Source organism: Nyctereutes procyonoides, unplaced genomic scaffold (assembly GCF_905146905.1).
Source record: "Nyctereutes procyonoides isolate TBG_1078 unplaced genomic scaffold, NYPRO_anot_genome, whole genome shotgun sequence".
NCBI classification, from domain to species: domain Eukaryota; kingdom Metazoa; phylum Chordata; class Mammalia; order Carnivora; family Canidae; genus Nyctereutes; species Nyctereutes procyonoides.
The window spans coordinates 11,488,968-11,503,894 of NW_026575025.1; the positions used below are offsets into that span (position 1 = coordinate 11,488,968).

Sequence of the window (14,927 nt, forward strand, 5' to 3'; positions counted from 1 at the left end):
AAAGGAAAAAAATTCTTCCTGTGATGAGAACTCTTAGGATTTATTCTCTTAACTTGCCTATATCTCATGCAGCACTGTTAGCTATAGGTCTGGGGTCACACATTACATCCCTAGTACTTAGTTATCTTGCAACTGGAAGTTGGTATCTTTGGACCACATTCCTCCATCTCCCCCTCCCCTGATCATCCACATCTGGTATTGGATCTAGATTTTTTTAAATGCTTTTTTAAAAAATATTTTATTTAGGGGGTGCCTGGGTGGCTCAGTCGGTTGGGCATCTGCCTTCGGCTCAGGTCCTGATCTTAGGAGTCCCACATCAGAGCTCTCTGCTCATCAGGGAGTCTGCCTCCTCTGCCTCTTACCCCTGTACCCCATCATGCTCGCTCGCTCTCTCTTTCTCTCTCTCTCTCTCACACACACAGAGAGACAAGCAGACTCCCTGCTGAGCAAGGAGCCTGATGAGGGGCTCAATATCAGAGCCCCAAGATCAGGACCTGAATCCAAGGCAGATGCTTAACCATCTGAGCCACCCAGGTGCCCCTATTTTTTTTTCTTTAAACAAATGTCTCCCAGAACCTAGAGCAGGGCTGCCACATAGTAGATGCTCAGTAAATATCTGCTGAGTCAAAGAGACAGAGGTGGAGGTCCATTAAGTGCTTCCTAGCTGTTGTTAGCCTTGTTCTTAACTATCAGGCTTCTTGGCCTCCAGACCAAGGCAGGCCTGGCCCCCACCTCTGCTGCTGAGATCTGACAGATACCAACTCCCAGACCAAGCCAACACTGAAAAGGGCATCTCCTGTGTACCTCCCTACCCCCAGTTGTACAGCAGGGGAGCTGAGGCCTACAGTGGGAGCCGGGCAGATGGCAGGGCCAGGAGAGGGCCAAGGCCTCCTGTGCCTGGATACCCACCCTCAGTTCGAAGTCCCCTTGCCTGATAGAAAGCTTCCTCTGTTGTCTTAAATGGCAGTCTCCTCTGGCTACAAGGTGATCATCTCCCGGAAGGCCTCAGGCTGGCCCCAGCCTCCAGCCACAGCAAGAGGGGCCCAGGAAGATGGGTTATCACAGTCTTTCACTGGCTATATGGGAAAATTGGGCCCCAGGGCCTGAGTGGCTTAGATGTTGAGCGCCTTCTCTTGGCCCAGGGTGTGATCCTGGAGTCCTGGGGTCAAGTCCCACGTTGGGCTCCCTGCATGGAGCCTGCTTCTCCCTCAGCCTGTGTCTCTCTCTCTGTGTGTGTCTCTCATGAGTGAATAGATAAAATCTTAAAAAAAAAAAGAAAAAAGAAAACTGGGCCCCAGAGAGGGCACCTGGCTGCCCGAGGCCTCGTGCCTGTGGCACGTGAGCTGCGGATGGATCCGGTTTTCTTGGGAGCCTTTCCTGACCATTGTTCTGCATGGGGATCCCCTTTCAGCCCAGGACCTGTGGGAGGCCCCATCTTCATAGGTGCCTCATTTTTCCCCCCGCAGGGGGGAAAACCATAGCAGGTTTCCTCCACAGGAAGGGGGAACGTGCGCTGTCCTCCCAAGGGTGCTCTGTGCCCTCATTATTTCTGCTCTGGAGCCAGGAGCCGTGAGTTGGATCCAGAGGAGTGTGAAGGTAAGAGAACCTCTCAGCCTGATTCCGCCATGTCCTTGCCCCGGGCCGAGTCCCTTCCTCTCTCCGAACTTAATTTCCCCACAGATAAAGCAAAGAGGCTGGATGGCCAGTCTAGAATCTTCTGACCATGACTTGTCAAAGATCTTGGTGCCCTTGGTGCAGCACCTGGGATGGGTCAGCTAGGCAAGCACTCTCTCGTCTCCTGTTTGGGAGACACCAGCCACACTGAAGTGGGCTTTTGTGTCCTACCCCTCTCCAGCCCTCCGGGCTCTTGCTCGTTACCCTGGCTGGCTGTTTCCCTCCACCAGCCTCCAGGTAAGGCCTTCTTGCCTCTCTGAGCCTTTGTAGGAACCCACACCAAAGCAAAAATGAGGGAGAGCCATTTGAGGAGTGAAAAGCCTCCCTCAAAGGTCAAGGTGACAGTCCTTCCTCTCCAGTATCTAGGATCTTAGCAGGGTACCCAGCCTGGGCTTCTCTGCCATCTGCAGTGGACAGTGGAGTGGTAACATCACAAGGGAGAGCCAGCCAGGGACACTGGGCCAAGAGGGAACTTGCTGATGGCTGCTTTCTCTCTTTCTTTTTATTTTTAATTTTTTTAATTTTTTAAATTTTTATTTATTTATGATAGTTACACACACACAGAGAGAGAGAGGCAGAGACACAGGCAGAGGGAGAAGCAGGCTGCATGCACCGGGAGCCCGACGTGGGATTCAATCCCGGTTCTCCAGGATCACGCCCTGGGCCAAAGGCAGGCGCCAAACCGCTGCGCCACCCAGGGATCCCTCTCTCTTTCTTTTTAAAAAATATTTTATTTTTATTTATTTTGAGAGAGAGAAAGAGTGTGGGGGGGGTGTTGGGGGAAGGGCAGAGAGAGAGAGAATTTCCAGCAGACTCCTCTCTGAGCACAGAGCCTGATGTGGGGCTTGATCCCATGATCCCAAGATCACGACCTGAGCCGAAACCATGAGTTGGACACTCAACCCACTGAGCCACCCAGTGGGTGACTGCTTTCCATATGTGGTTTCATCGAGACTGCTCTGGCAAAAGAGGGTATTATCCTCATTTTACAGACAAGGAAACTGAGACCCAAAGAAACCATGGGCCATGTCTAAGGTCGCACAGCTGGAAGTGGCAGTGAAGGGATTTGAACCTTAGACTGCCTGGGACTAGGACCACCTGGAAAACCCAGGAGCTGTGGTCACCAGAGTCACATCCTGCAGAACCCTGGGCGGCTTGCTGACTCTAGACTCTAGCACTCAGTTGTTTATTATTTATACTCCCTGATCACTTCCAAAAGTTTGAATCAGTTTCCTGGAAAGATGTGTATGTGAAAGGAATAGCCGAGAATCAGCAGCACAAAGCTTTGGGGGCAGCCGAGGGCCCGGCAGGACGAAGGATGGACACATATAGCAGCTCCTACTAACAACCGATCAGTGACAGCATCACAGAACCCTGGGGAAGTCACCTGGTTCCTGGGAAGCCTGGATATTTGCAGATTGCAGCTTGTGGAGCACTCACAGGGTACTGTGCTGAAATGAAAGTCAGTCCTTTCCTCCCTCTGCCCTGGGGAGTCCCCACAATGTCACGGCCCTAATCCCTGCACAGCATTCATTTCATCTGGAGTCTTCCCCTTGCTCAGCCTCTGCTTTCTCACCCATGGGTCCCCATGAAACAATGGAAAGAGGGTGTAGGGTCGGTGTCAGAGACACATGGGGGCATTGAGTCCATCCCACCTGGGGATGCGACTCTGCAAAGGGATATACTGCTAGTAGCAGCTTCCTCATATCCGAATTTGAGCCAAGGTGGTGGCATCAGCCCAGTATCCATTCCCTCTTCTCCTGCCAACAGCCTTTGGGGGTTGCCCTTCCCTCACCCCTAGTCCCTAGGGCTGACCCTTCCTCCTAGGCTCCAGGATGGGCCAGGGACCCCAGCCTTGCCTATCTTACTTTATCTCCTGGCCACAGTAACTGATCAGGAATAGCTACATGATTTAAGCCAAACCAAGTTCTGGCCCTTTGTTGGGAAAGTGGCAGAGGTGGAGGGATGCACTCTCCTCATGGTCATCTTACTAGAACAGTGAGGATGAGACACTGGCTCTTGAGGAAATTGTTTGGGCATTGTGATCCAGCTGTGCATGAAGCTGGTACACTCTAGACTTGTCTGTCAGTAACTTAAGCTTGAGTTTAGATCATTTAGAAAACCAAGAATTCTCCTATTGATGATACTCCTTTATAAGCATGAGAAATTTTGAGCAATTTTCATCAAATATTAAGTGCTTCTGCTTACACATGGGCACCAACACTTTTTTCCCACTAAAAATATATTATATTGGAAAAAAAAAGTCATCCATCATGTACTCCACCATTTTTTTCTTAAATAATAATGAAATAAAATACAAGCCTTTGGTTGGGTGAACAAAAATTTATCAAATATTTATTGAGTGCCTTTGTTAGAAGTTTAACAGATGTTTATGTGACTCTCTGTTGCCGGGCACTGTTCTAGCCCTTTGCAACTATTACTTCATCAAATCCTTATATTATTATGCCCATTTGACAGAGGGGCATGAAGAGTTAAATGACTTGCCCGAGATCAAGTTCCAGGTCCCAGGATGGAGCCTGTCCATCCTCTGATGTCCTTGCTAAAGAGTTTCTTCAGTGGAAAGATCTCCCCAGTAGGAAGTGCCCTCTGCGGCCATAGACTCCCTGTCCCACCCTGCCAGCTGACCTGCTGGGTGTGTGTCTTACACCCCGGTGGGTTGTGGGCTTGTACCAGCTGAGGTTTAGCTCTTAAGTTGCAAGTGGGAAGTCGATAGCCTCAGTCCCACCAGCAGCCTCTTGGCCTCTTTCTCTGCTATCTACCAGCTGAAGCTCCCCTGAGAACACCAAGCCTCAAATAAGGGGTACACAGGGTGGGGAGACCTAGAAAGAGAATCCTCATTCCTGGACATCTGGAGATCCCCAGCATCTCTCCAAACCTGGAAGGTGTGGAAAGGAACTGGGATGGGGCTTCTCCCAAACCAGCTGTGTGACTGCCTCCTCACTGTGCCTCAGTTTCCTCACCAGTAAAATAAGGAGGTTGGTCAAGGAGAGTTCCCCCCCACCCCAGGAAGCCAGGGCAGGCCCAGTAGGAATGAGTAATTCAGAAATTTCTTTACTCATCAAGAAGGCTTTTGGGGTTTCTGGCAAGCTGTCTGCAGGACTTGTATTCATTTATTCATTAGCTGAACACCTATTATGCAGAGGCAGTGTTTGAGACCCTGGGGATACTTCAGAGGGTAAGAAGGGTAATGACTTTGTTGCCCAAGAGCTCACTCTGTAACTCTGGTTTAGGGAGGCCTCCCAGCCTTCACCCTTGGGGGCTGCTGGCTTTAAACTGGATGATCAGGAGCACCTGGGTGGCTCAGTGATTGAGCATCTGCCTTCGGCTCAGGTCATGATCCCTGGGTCCTGGGATCGAGTTCTGCATTGGGCTCCCTGCAGGAAGCCTGCTTCTCCCTTTGCCTATGGCTCTGCCTCTCTCTGTAGGTTTCTCATGAATAAATAAAATCTTAAAAAATAAAAATAATAAAAAAAATAAACTGGAGGATCAGGCCCTTCCTCACTGCCTGTGGACAAGAGAGGTGTGTCCTCCCTCCAGCCCTGCCGCCTCCCTCCAGGCCACCTGGCATTAGTCTCTCCAGGCATTAGTCTCATCACCTTCTAAGTAAGAGGTTGGACCGCATGACCCCGAAGCCTGCCCTGCCAACATGGGAGGCCGTCCACCCCTTGGGGAAGCCATGCACAGCCATTCATGGTTAAACATTACCCATCCCGTGTCCCTCATCCCTGCCACTCCTCAGGGAGAGCAAGCCATAAACGCTGCCTCCTCCAGACTTCCTCCAGGGCTGTAGCCTCCTGAGAGGGGCCACAGGCACACTTGCTGACTGTGTCCTTTCCACCCAAAGCTAGAGTCTGCAGAGGAAAAGACGGGAGGTCCAAGCCTGGGGCTGGGGGCTGAGGTGGAGAATAATTGGGCCCTAGCCACTGGCCCCCTGCCACACAGATTCTTTTTTTCTTGGTTGTATCCTGTGTGTGGCTTCTCCAGATCCTTCCCTGTGGAGCTCATGGACTGGTTTAATGAGTCCCATAGGTGCCTGCCTCAGGCAAGATGACCTGGCCCTCTTGGTTTCCGAGAAACAAAAATCATCCAGAGAAATCGAGGCAGCCCACTGAATGGGGGTGCTCCACTGTAGTCTCTGCTCCCAGGCTCCTTTCAAGCAAGGAGGGCCAGGCCCAACTGTTATGCCAAATCCACCCACCTGGGCATTTAAAATGATGAGCCTTCGTTAATCCTGTGTTCCCACAAATCTCACTACTGGGAATGGATTCTAGGGGGAAGCACTTTACAATATACAAAGTGCTTCTTAGCTCATTCTTTTTTTTTTTAAGATTTTATTTATTTATTCATGAGAGACACAGAAAGAGACAGAGGCAGAGACACGGGCAGAGGGAGAAGCAGGCTCCATGCAGGGAACCCGACATGGGACTCGATCCTGAGTCTCCAGGATCACTCCCTGGGCTGAAGGTGGCGCTAAACCGCTGAGCCACCGGGGCTGCCCAGCTCATTCTTTTCCATCTTCAAAACAACTTTGTAAAATGGGTACGGTCTCTTTGTCATCTACAGTGTACATGTGACAACGTTGAGGCTCCTGGTCATCGACCTTTAAGTGCCAAGTATCAGAGTCAAGTCTGATTCTAAAGCCCAGAGCAGTTGCCTGCCCAATTCTAGGCAGAGCAAGCCGGTGGTCACTCTCCATGCCCTGCTCAGGACAGACATCACTAATCAATCGTGGTATGGCAGATGCTGCCACTCACCTGCAGGGCTCTTTCCTAAGAAGCTCGGACACAGCAGCTGTGAACTCCTCCACACAGCATTGCAGGACACCATTACCTATTGGAAGATCACATCTACACTCTTTGCCATCCCTGTGATCTCACAGCATCAGCCATGAGCCCTGAGGACTCAGGCACTATCCCCAGGTGCTCTAGTCACCAGACCATGGAACCCTGGGCACTGCACATCTAGTTACTATGTTCCAACTGGGGTTACTGGCTCCTCTGTCTCCCAAACAGATGTCCCGTCCAAGCATGGTCTCTGTTAGAGAAAACACCATGCGGGTTTGCCTGAGGTTTCAGGCCTTGCTAGGTCGTTAATAGAGGTTTTTATTAGGAAACAGTTCAGGTATACCCCAACATGTGGATAATAATATTACCATAGAGTTTAAGCTACAAAACACCACAGACATAACTGAAATCCCTGTGTGTCCCCCTTGGTGCACCCTGCCCCACACCACCACATTCTGAATTTTGTATTTCTCATTCACATGCATATTTTTTAGGCTTTTATTACATATATACATATCCATATTATTAAACATATTATTACAGAAATGATGTCAAAAAAAAAAAAGGAAATGATGTTGTTCAGATCTCGTTGCAGCTTGTGATTTTCCAACAACTGGACATGACAGACTCTCAGGCATGATGCTAAGTGCACCTTTGAATTGCCCACCAGATCAAAATTGCAAATATTTGTTGAATTCTTTTTTTTTTTAATTTATTCATTCGAGAGAGAGAGAACATAAGCAGGGTGAGCAGCAGAGGGAAAGGTAGAAACTGACTCTTCGCTGGGCAGGGAAGCCAATGCAGGGCTCCACCTCAGAACACTGGGATTGTGACCTGAGCCCTTTGCAGGTCTAGACTGCAGCCACCCAGGCGCCCCTGTTTGTTGAACTTTTATTTTGCACCAGGCATAGTTGCAAGTGCCTTGCCTGCTCAACTAACTTCATGTTCACGACAGAATTATTTTCATCCCCACTTTATAGATTTGAAAACAAAGGCATAGAAAGGTGAAATTATGTACCCAAGTCACATAGCTTGGAAGCTGTTCTCCTAACTGCTAGACATCACTCTCTCTACTGCTGCGTGGTCTGTTGAATGAAAACACAGTAATTTATCCATCTGTTCTCCTATTTAAGGGGCATTGCTTATTTTTGCACACTTGCCTCAACATGGGCTCAGAGGGTTTGGAGGTGGTTGTATTATCTTGCTTGGTTCCTACATGAAGCTGTGAGTAGATATTTGTGCCATCCCCCTACATCCTTCAGAGATGAGGAAACTAAGACTCAGGTTGAATCACATTCTCAAAACAGCACAGCTCCAACGGGCCAGAGATGGGCTGTGAACCTGGATTCCTATAATTCCAGAGCCCAGAGGCTCTCCCATGTCCCACATGAGCCCTGGGTTTCCCATCAGCTTTGCCTCTTGGCTCTGCACCTGGCAGCCTGCCCTCCCTCCCCCAGAACACCCTCCTGGTAACAGGATTTTGGTCTCCCCTCCCCTGGCCATTCTCCCTTGTTGTTCTCCTTTCAGAGAAGGGGCCCAACCGGAAGGCCAGTTCGTGTTAGGAAATTCCAGCCACGTGAGCCAACCCGAGCCAGGGATTCTGAGCAGCCAGTGGCTTTAGAAGAAACTGAAACTGGGTTTGCTGGGGGCGGAGTGGTCACCAGGGATTTAAAAGAGCTGCCACTTCCTTGGGCCCCCAGAGGGCATTGGGAGGTCACAGTGACAGAGGGATACCTGAATCAAGCCTCTGCCCACACCCTGCCTGAGCCATGCACCTCTGCAGGGACAATGAGCTTCTGCCCAGGACAGTGAGTACAGGGAACCAGGGACAGGGGATGAGAAGGGGCCAAATATCCCCAGTTCCCAGGCAGGGAGGGATGTGGTCAGAGCTTCTAGTCCCTGCTCTGTACATAGAGGCGGTGTGATCGTGGGCTCCACATACCCCCTTTCTGGGCTTCAGTTTCTCCAGGTGATTGAAATGAGGGCTTTCTGGCTCTCAAATTGCATAGCCAGCCGCCAGTTAGAATGCAGCCTCCTGAATAATGTGTCTCCTCACCCTAACCCTTCCTGCATTGCCCTTATGGGAGCATTCTCTCCCCTCCCCAAATTCTCCATCTTGGCTCCCCTTGGAGGCCCTGCTCCTCATCTAGGACCCAAGGACCAGAAGCCCACCCCTTGCTATCCACTGCAAGTCTTTCCCCCAGGCTTTAGTGTCTTGGCACTTCCAGCACCTGGAATGGGCCTGTTGTGACCATGAGCAGCATAGGGTTTTCAGCCAGGGAGGGCAAGGTCTTGCCTGAGCTCCCTACAGTCAGAATACAGCCCCAGAGTGACATAGAGGAGGGGGATTTGGACTGTGGGGTCTCCAACATTCTCTCTTGCCTGACCTTCCAAAACTTTGGGCATTTAGGTTAAATATTTTGTGTAAGTTTCATGGATCTCCTAATGTGGGGTCCAGGGAATCGGGAGGGCACTGCTGGGAAGCTCTGAGTCCGCTCATGCATTTTTGCCTGTTTTATTTGCTCTTCTGTCCCCTTAGCTCAGCACCTGGCACATAGTAGTTGCTGAATAAATATTCATTGAGTAACTGAATATCAGCTTTGGGTCAGAGCTGAGCACGGGCTCATGGAGCTGAACCAGACCATGGCCCTACCCTTAATGATAAGCTCGTGGCTGCTTTATGGCCCGTGAGGAAGGCACCAGTGCCTCTCTGTACAGATGAGGCAGCTGGGCTCAGAGAAGGGAGTAATTTTCCCAGAGCCAGATGGCTGCTAAGGAGAGTGTGGGTGTCAAGTCAGTTCTGTCTGCGTTCCCATTGAGGCTTTGTCCTTCCCCATCATGAGCTGTAAGCAGGACGTGTGGGTGAGGCAGGTGTTTCCACAAAGGTGTGCCACGCGAGCGATGCTGCATGTGGGTGCCCAGGGAGCCACCAGAGGAGACCTCTAGGAGAAAGGAGACCTTCAGGGAATTGAACTGGGAAGGGTGTAGCTTTACAGATGGCTTGGAAATACGGTGCAAGCACCTGCCAGGACCCCTGAGCCCTCTGCCTCACACCCTGCAGGACCCTGAGGAGCATCAGAGGCTGAAGAAGAAACAAAAGAACCGCGCAGCCGCCCAGCGCAGCCGGCAGAAGCACACAGACAAGGCAGATGCCCTGCACCAGGTGGGGTCCTTTCCCTACCCTGTCTCCCCTTACCTGGCCTGGTCCCCTCTTCTCCATCCCTAATTCCATGTGAGCAGCTCCCCCTCCATTGCTGTATGTTTCAGGTCACCTGAGTTTGAGAGAGGTGCTGACATGCACTGGGTTCTGGGGACACAGAGGTGTGTCTGTGGCCCAGCCCTGTACTTGAGGCGCCCCAGATCTAGGGAGAGGAGACAAGCACGCACCCTATGAGAAACTGGTTCAGGTTAAGATGGGCTGGCTTTAGAGTCCCAGCTGTGGCACTTGTAGCTACAAGTCACTTCCTTCGCTGAGCTTCACTGTCCTCATCCAAACAACCAGAACAATAATCCTTGCCCACTGGAAGGACCCTCATGGAGGCTAAAGGAGGTAAAAGAGCCCAGTGGGGGCGCAGGAGGGCTCCACTATACTTGCCTCTTTTTTTTTTAATTTTTAAAATTTATTTATGATAGTCACACACACACACACAGAGAGAGAGAGAGAGAGAGAGAGAGAGAGAGAGAGAGGCAGAGACTCAGGCAGAGGGAGAAGCAGGCTCCATGCACCAGGAGCCTGATGTGGGATTTGATCCCGGGTCTCCAGGATCGCGCCCTGGGCCAAAGGCAGGCACCAAACCGCTGCGCCACCCAGGGATCCCCTATACTTGCCTCTTAACCTTGGATGGTAACTTGACCTTGGATGGTAACCTGACCCTTGGAGCTTTTCTTCTTCCTCTGGGCAGAGAGAAAGGACATCACTGGTTCCATCCCAGGGAAAGGATTAAGAGCTGGGCTTAGGACCTGGCCCTTGGGAAGGCTGCATACGCCTTAGTGCCTTAGCTTATGAGTGAAATTCCCAGCCCTCCATGCCTAAGGCTCTGCGCTGTCTGCGAGGCCCCCCATCCACCCTCCTCCCCTAACGGCCCACATCCTCTTCTCCCTGTTCTTTCACTGAGCAAGCACATCCAGCCCAGGGCCTCTGCAGAGACTCTTCCCTCTATCCTCAGACCACAGTCTGGCTAGATCCTCCCTTCTTTCCAGCTGTTTGGTTTAAACATTACCTCTGCAGAAGTGCCTTTCTAAGCCACGTGATCTAAAGAGCTGGGTACTTATTACTCTGCTCTACTTTTCTTCTTAGGCCTGAACTTTGATTACATGTGTAGAGGTCCGTTGCTTGTCTTCCTCCCGGACTGGAAGTGCCATGAAGTCAGGGAACTATCTGCTCCTGCTCTTTCCTTTTCCCCATCACCTGAAACAGTGCCCAAAAAAGAGAAGGAACTCAGTCATGCCCTGTGGAGCAGATGCTGGTGTCAAAAGAAAGTGCTCTAGGAGCACATAGGTGGGGCAACACACAGGTAGTGGCATCAGAGTGATGACAGAGAGGGAGTCTGAGCTGGTCTTGAAGGATGCATAGGAGTTTTCCAAACGATTGAAGGTAAGAAAAAGGATTGCCAGCAAATGAAGTAGGGTTGGCCTGGACACAAGGAAGCAGCACCTAGTACACTGTATGAGTGAGGACCAGGATAATGCCTGCCTGACAGGGGTAGAGACTTCATGCATTCATGTGTTCATTCCTTCTGGAAAGGGCCTATTGAGTGTCTCCTGTGTGACAGGTACAGTTCTAAGCATCCGTGATACATCTGTGAACGCAGCAGACAAAAGCCTACCCCACACTCTCTAGGGCTTGTATTTTCATTGGGGAGCCAGACAGACAAATAAATTATCCATGAGGGATTGGGGAATGTCAGCTGGTGATAAGTGGTGTGGGGCCAAAATGCAGCAGGGACGAGGCAAGGGAGGGGGGAGTGATGGAAACCTAACTGGGGAGGCCTTCCCTGAGGAGGTGATCTGTGAGCAGCCTGGAGGTGGCAAATGAATGAAGGAGGGAACCATCAAGTGATTCCGTTTCTACAGGTAAATTGAAGCCTTTGGAAAATTTAGGTGATTGGTGACCTACTGATAATGTTTTAAAAACATCATTTCCCTTGCAGAGATCAGCCTGGAAGTTGGGCTGCTAGTGGCTTTGAGGCCTGTTAGAACTTTGAGTTAAAAAAAAAAAGAACTTTGAGTTCATGCCCTAAGCAACATTTTTACGTAAAACACCCTTGTGGGTTCTCTGTTTAAAAACTGTCCTGGAAGGGCTCAGTCAGATAAGCATCTGGCTCTTGGTTTCGGCTCAGGCCATGATCTCATGGGTTGTGAGGCAGAGCCCCGCATGAAGCCTGGAGTCTAGGGCCCTGTGCTAGACAAGGAGTCAGCTTGAGACTGCATTTCTGCGCCCCCCCACCCACCCACACACGCACACACGCAGTCTCTCTCTCTTTCTCAAATACATGAAAAAAATAAAAAAATAAATAACAATTGTCCACAAAAGGGATGAGGTTGGGAAGGGAACCAGAGGAAGTCATTCAGCCTTAGTTGCTGTGGAAAAAAAGTTCTTTCATTGCTGTCAGTATAAATGGTTGTTTTGAGCTGCATGCTAACTCTCAGTGGGTTCTCAGAACCTGGAGTCCAGAAGAACAGAGCTTACCAGATGCTGATTCAGGGGTGCCAAATAGAACATACCAGTGCTGCCACCCTGTGAAATACTACTCTGGGCTCCTCCCACAGTGCCTCAGTGAATAAGTTCTGGGCACTGGGGAGGTCTGATAGTGGCATGAAGCAGCCTAGAGGTGTGCAAGACAGAATGACCTCTAAGTTGCCATGACAAGGTCAGGATTAGGCCAGGGGAGAAGGTGCTGGCAGAGTGTCCAGGCAGAGGAGATGGGAAATATGGTGAGGAAGCAGAGTTCATTTGAGGGACAGAAAGTTAAGGGGAGCTGGAGAAATCAGAGAGATCAAGCTGGTGGTGTGAGCTGGGGCAGCTGTGCCCAGGGAGGCGGGGAAGCCTTTAAAGGACTTTAATGTTCAGTTGATGATATAATTGCCAAATGGTTCCTCTGGGCCAAGAAAACAGAGTGGTTTCAGAGGCACCCCAGGTAGGAGGCTGATGGGGTTCTCAGGTGAGTGGAGTTGGCTGGCTTGGTAGAGACCAGCTGGCTTAGGGAACTGGTGGCAAGGATGCACAGCAGGCCAATCTGAGCCCTGGTAGAATGGCCTGGTAGAATGGCCTCAGGGGTAGAATGGACAGGGTGGGCTGGGTAGTTGTGCAGAGTTGGCCAGAGAGGAGTCAAGGGGCCCTAGTTCAGACATTTGGATGGCAGCAGTATCTTTCCCCCTAAGTTAAGGACTCTGGAGACAGGGGACAGGACTCATGCTGGGCTCTGGATGCTGGCTGACATCCCTTTCCCCACCCATCTGCTTCTTCCCCCAGCAGCACGAGACACTGGAGAAACACAACCATGTGCTGCGGAAGGAGATCCAGGCCCTGCAGACGGAGCTGCTGTGGTGGAGCCGGACCCTGCATGCCCATGAGTGCCGGTGCCGGATGGACTGTGCCACCTGGTTGGCTCCAGTGACCCCTGGCCGCTGGGCCCAGACCCAACAGCCCCCGGACCCTGTGCCCCACGGACAACATGGCTGCCAGGAGCAGCTGGGCCTGTTTCAGACCCCAGTCTCTTCTCCCTTGGCTCACCGGCTCTCTCCAGACCCACAGCCTCATAGTTCACCTAGCCTCCCCCTGTCCCCTTTGCCCTCTCTGTCACTTAGCTCCACTGAGCTCACCGCACCTCCTGCCCAACTGTCCCCTAGCCCCATCCAGTCAGCCTCACCCATTGGCTCCAGCCTGCTGAGGCCTTCCTGCAATCTCGACACTCTACTGCCCAGCCCCTCAGCCCAACCCTCCCCTCTACAGCCCCCTGTGATGGAGCACCCCACCAGAGGGAAGCTGGGCCCTGACAGCCTCTCAGCTGCCCTGGGGCTGGCCTGCCTGGAGGGTGGGGAGCACAAACCAGCGTTATTGGCAGCAGACCAACAAGGGCTGGGTGTGGATCCCAGCCCCCACCTACTCTTGGCCTTCCCCCTGCTCTCCTCTGCTCAAGTCCACTTCTAAGGCATCCCTGGGAGCTGAGCTAGCCCCTTCCTTGGGCTGAAGTGGCAGCCTCAGCACACAGGCATCTCCTCCCTTACCATTGGCAGTTGCCTTTCTTGGCTGACCAGCTGACCCGGCATTTCACCAGGAAAAGAAAGTCATCGCTGCTGCCCAGCACTCTACCAGGCCCTGTCACAGCCATTATCTTATTTTGACTTCATGGTCATTCAAAATCCGGATTATCACTCTACTTTTTAGATAAAGGAGACAGTGGCCAGAGAAGCCATGTGACGTGCCCAAGGTCACACAGCCTTTTTTTGGACCTGAAATACTACCATCTCCTCCTCCTCCTGGTGGGATACCCTAGGAGTATCTCCTGGTCTAGGCACCCTGGGAGTTGAAGTCCTAGAAATTGGGGGCTGGTGTGAGAAGGTTTAAGTGCTGGGCATGGGGAGGAGCTTTTTCTTCTGGTTTGTGATTCCCAGGGCCACAGAGCCCTGCAGTTCCTGAAACCTCGCCCTAGCTGGGGCTAGTCCAGAGTTCAAGCCTGGGTGGGGAGAGGCCAATCAGGAGCCCAGAAGTGGACTCTTTCTTCCCTAGCAGTGCTTTCAGTGCCAAGGAACTGAACCTGTGGGTTGGATTTGCAGAGAAGCCTGGAACAGTCTCCCCAGGGATTTCTGCAGGAGAGGCACCCATAGCCATACCAAGACCTCTGGGAGATTCTCCAGGGTCAGCTCTGAGGGCTATTCCCAAAGAGCCCCCTCCTTCTCCCAGGCTAGAGGTCAGCAGCAGTATCTGGTGGGGTGGGGGCATGGGGGACTGAGTTCTATATAAGGGACCAGAGATGAGAAACTCCAGTTCATCACCCAGATTTTCATACACCTGTAAACAAACACTATGCTAGTATTTGATACACTCCAGGATGCTGAGGACACGTCTCAGCACACATGTTATAGCAAATAAAGTGTTTTCCAATTCTTTTTGCTTTGGTCAGTTCTTTAAAGCTCTGGTTGTACTCTGCACGGTTGAAACTGAAGAGCCTTTGAAAAAAGAGGGAATAGTCTAGAGTTTAGAGGTGGGCAATCCTTCGTGGGCCTCCCAATCTAGCCCTCTCCTCATATTGCAAATGAGGAAGCTGAGGCCCAGAGACGGGATGGACATGCCCAGGGCCACACAGCTAGAGCAGGTGTGATGGTTGCAGGATTGTGGAGGAAGCCAGAGCCAGGGTCACCACAGGTTCTTGGAGAGCGGACTCATGGGAGGAAAGCCAAGGTGCTTTTGATTGGAAGTCAGCTGGAGTCTGGGACAAGAGTTGATAT

The 14,927-nt window shown here is 51.4% G+C and overlaps 1 protein-coding gene across 2 annotated transcripts; it reads left to right on the forward strand.

Annotated features, from left to right (window-relative positions):
• Nucleotides 1–1,519: 1,519 nt before the first annotated feature.
• On the forward strand, nt 1,520–14,588 carry BATF2 (basic leucine zipper ATF-like transcription factor 2). Of its 2 annotated transcripts, XM_055315009.1 has the most exons (4): nt 1,520–1,596; nt 8,007–8,287; nt 9,541–9,642; nt 12,952–14,588. In XM_055315009.1, the coding sequence occupies exons 2-4, from the start codon at nt 8,249–8,251 to the stop codon at nt 13,627–13,629; spliced, it is 819 nt and encodes a 272-aa protein (XP_055170984.1). In that variant the 5' UTR covers nt 1,520–1,596; nt 8,007–8,248; the 3' UTR covers nt 13,630–14,588. The 2 variants fall into 2 exon arrangements, with proteins under 2 accessions (XP_055170984.1, XP_055170985.1); XM_055315010.1 differs by lacking the exon at nt 1,520–1,596 and having other exon boundaries at nt 7,027–8,287; nt 12,955–14,588.
• Nucleotides 14,589–14,927: the final 339 nt, after the last annotated feature.

Coding starts and splice junctions, on each gene's coding strand:
- BATF2 (XM_055315009.1), top strand. CDS start 8,249: ATGCACCTCTGCAGGGACAATGAGCTTCTGCCCAGGACA. Junction 8,288..9,540: donor ATGAGCTTCTGCCCAGGACA/GTGAGTACAGGG, acceptor CACACCCTGCAG/GACCCTGAGGAGCATCAGAG. Junction 9,643..12,951: donor AGGCAGATGCCCTGCACCAG/GTGGGGTCCTTT, acceptor TTCTTCCCCCAG/CAGCACGAGACACTGGAGAA.